The 1,479-nt window shown below is 34.3% G+C and overlaps 1 protein-coding gene across 5 annotated transcripts in view; it reads right to left on the reverse strand.

Moving 5' to 3' along the window:
• Positions 1 to 1,479, reverse strand: part of tnc (tenectin) — a 173,634-nt gene that overhangs the window by 36,646 nt on the left and 135,509 nt on the right. For all 5 annotated transcript variants that reach the window (XM_067050889.1, XM_067050888.1, XM_067050885.1 and 2 more), the window contains one exon: positions 704 to 798. In XM_067050889.1, the coding sequence (XP_066906990.1) occupies positions 704 to 776 (73 nt within the window). In that variant the 5' untranslated portion in view covers positions 777 to 798. The remainder of the gene's footprint in view (positions 1 to 703; positions 799 to 1,479) is intronic.

Genomic DNA, 1,479 nt, shown 5'->3' on the forward strand with positions numbered 1-1,479 from the left:
ATTAAGGTCTTTGTGGATGATTTTATTTGCGACAAAGTAGGGAGCATTTAGGATTTTACGAAGGATTTTGGATTGTAAGGATTGGATACGAGAGGAATTCGAAAGTTTAGTGGAGCCCCAAAGCTCCAGATAGACCTTATAATTGTCATGTAGATCAGTCTTTTGTAATGAATTGGAAGTTTGGACCGTTTGTCTAGTAAGTGCTGTAATAGTCGAAATCAACGTGCAGTTTCCTGTCTTTTCAGTCTTGTGTGAGAATTCCAGGTTAGTCGTTTGTCCAGATGTAGTCCAAGGTACCGGATCTCTTCAACAGGAGTAAAGGCAACATTATTGAAGTATACTGTAGGGCAGTCAGTAGGTTTACGACGTAGGATAAAGATAATTTGATGGGATTTGTTGGAATTTGTTTTAATCCTCCAATTACGACAACATTCTTCGAGGGCTGTGACACAATCCCCTTTTCAGAGGTTGTATCATATAAAATTATTTAAAATAACTAAGACTGCCTTTTGTTCAGAGGTTTTACAGTTGAAATTTATTTAAAATAGCCTTAGCACATAATCTCATCAGAAGGACGAAACGTATGGAATAGCTTTTAAAGTGATTGATGTAACTAAAAATTGGTTGGTTAATCACAACTTAAAATGTGTAATATACAGTTTTATTGATCTGGCTACTCAGTTATTTATGGAGGGATGCTTACCTGCAGTTACTATCCATATCAGGTAGCAGAACACCGACAGTGTTAAACTTCCTTTGAGTCCGACCCACGCCATGGCCCACCTTCTTGCCTCTTATCTGGAAAAAAAAATTAATATATAAGTATACATCATACAGAAATACATAAAGTTAAATATATTGTAATATCCTCTTTTTTAATGAATAGTTGATATTTATAGATAAATGATTTTAATTACGTTCTTATTTTATGTATATTGTTTTTGAGTATTGTTTATTTGTTATTTTAAATCAAAAAGCAAGCTAACCAGTTTTCATTATCTAAAATAAAGACGCTTTTCAAAACAAGAAAGATGGCGGTGCGCGTCCTTCCGAAGTTTTCGTTGGGTTGTTTGTGTTTTATAACATGGATTGAAATTTGTCAATTTTTGTTGTTCTTATGTAGTAATTATGGAAAAGGAATAATCAAAGAAGAAATGGAAGAAAGTGACAATTATCAGTAGACTAATTACATCGCAAATCATAGCAAATAAAGCAGAGGGATTGTACTACAATCGATTATTTGGATCGACCAGTGAAAATTGAAGATAGAGGAGAGGAAACAGTGACTCTTGATTTTGTTGGCTTTGAGAGAAGACGTCCGTTCGGCTAGAGGTGGGAAGAACTGGAAGCAATTGTTGAGGGTTGGATATAGCATCATCGTGAAGAATAGATCAACAATTATCAGGAGAAGCTGTGAAATTGGTTAGTCTTGTTTCCAAATGGAATTAATTGTATTAGTAAAATGTCTAGTAATTAAGT

Source organism: Halyomorpha halys, unplaced genomic scaffold, assembly GCF_000696795.3.
Source record: "Halyomorpha halys isolate HHAL.00 unplaced genomic scaffold, Hhal_1.1 Scaffold160.1, whole genome shotgun sequence".
In the NCBI taxonomy this organism is placed as follows: Eukaryota; Metazoa; Arthropoda; class Insecta; order Hemiptera; family Pentatomidae; genus Halyomorpha; species Halyomorpha halys.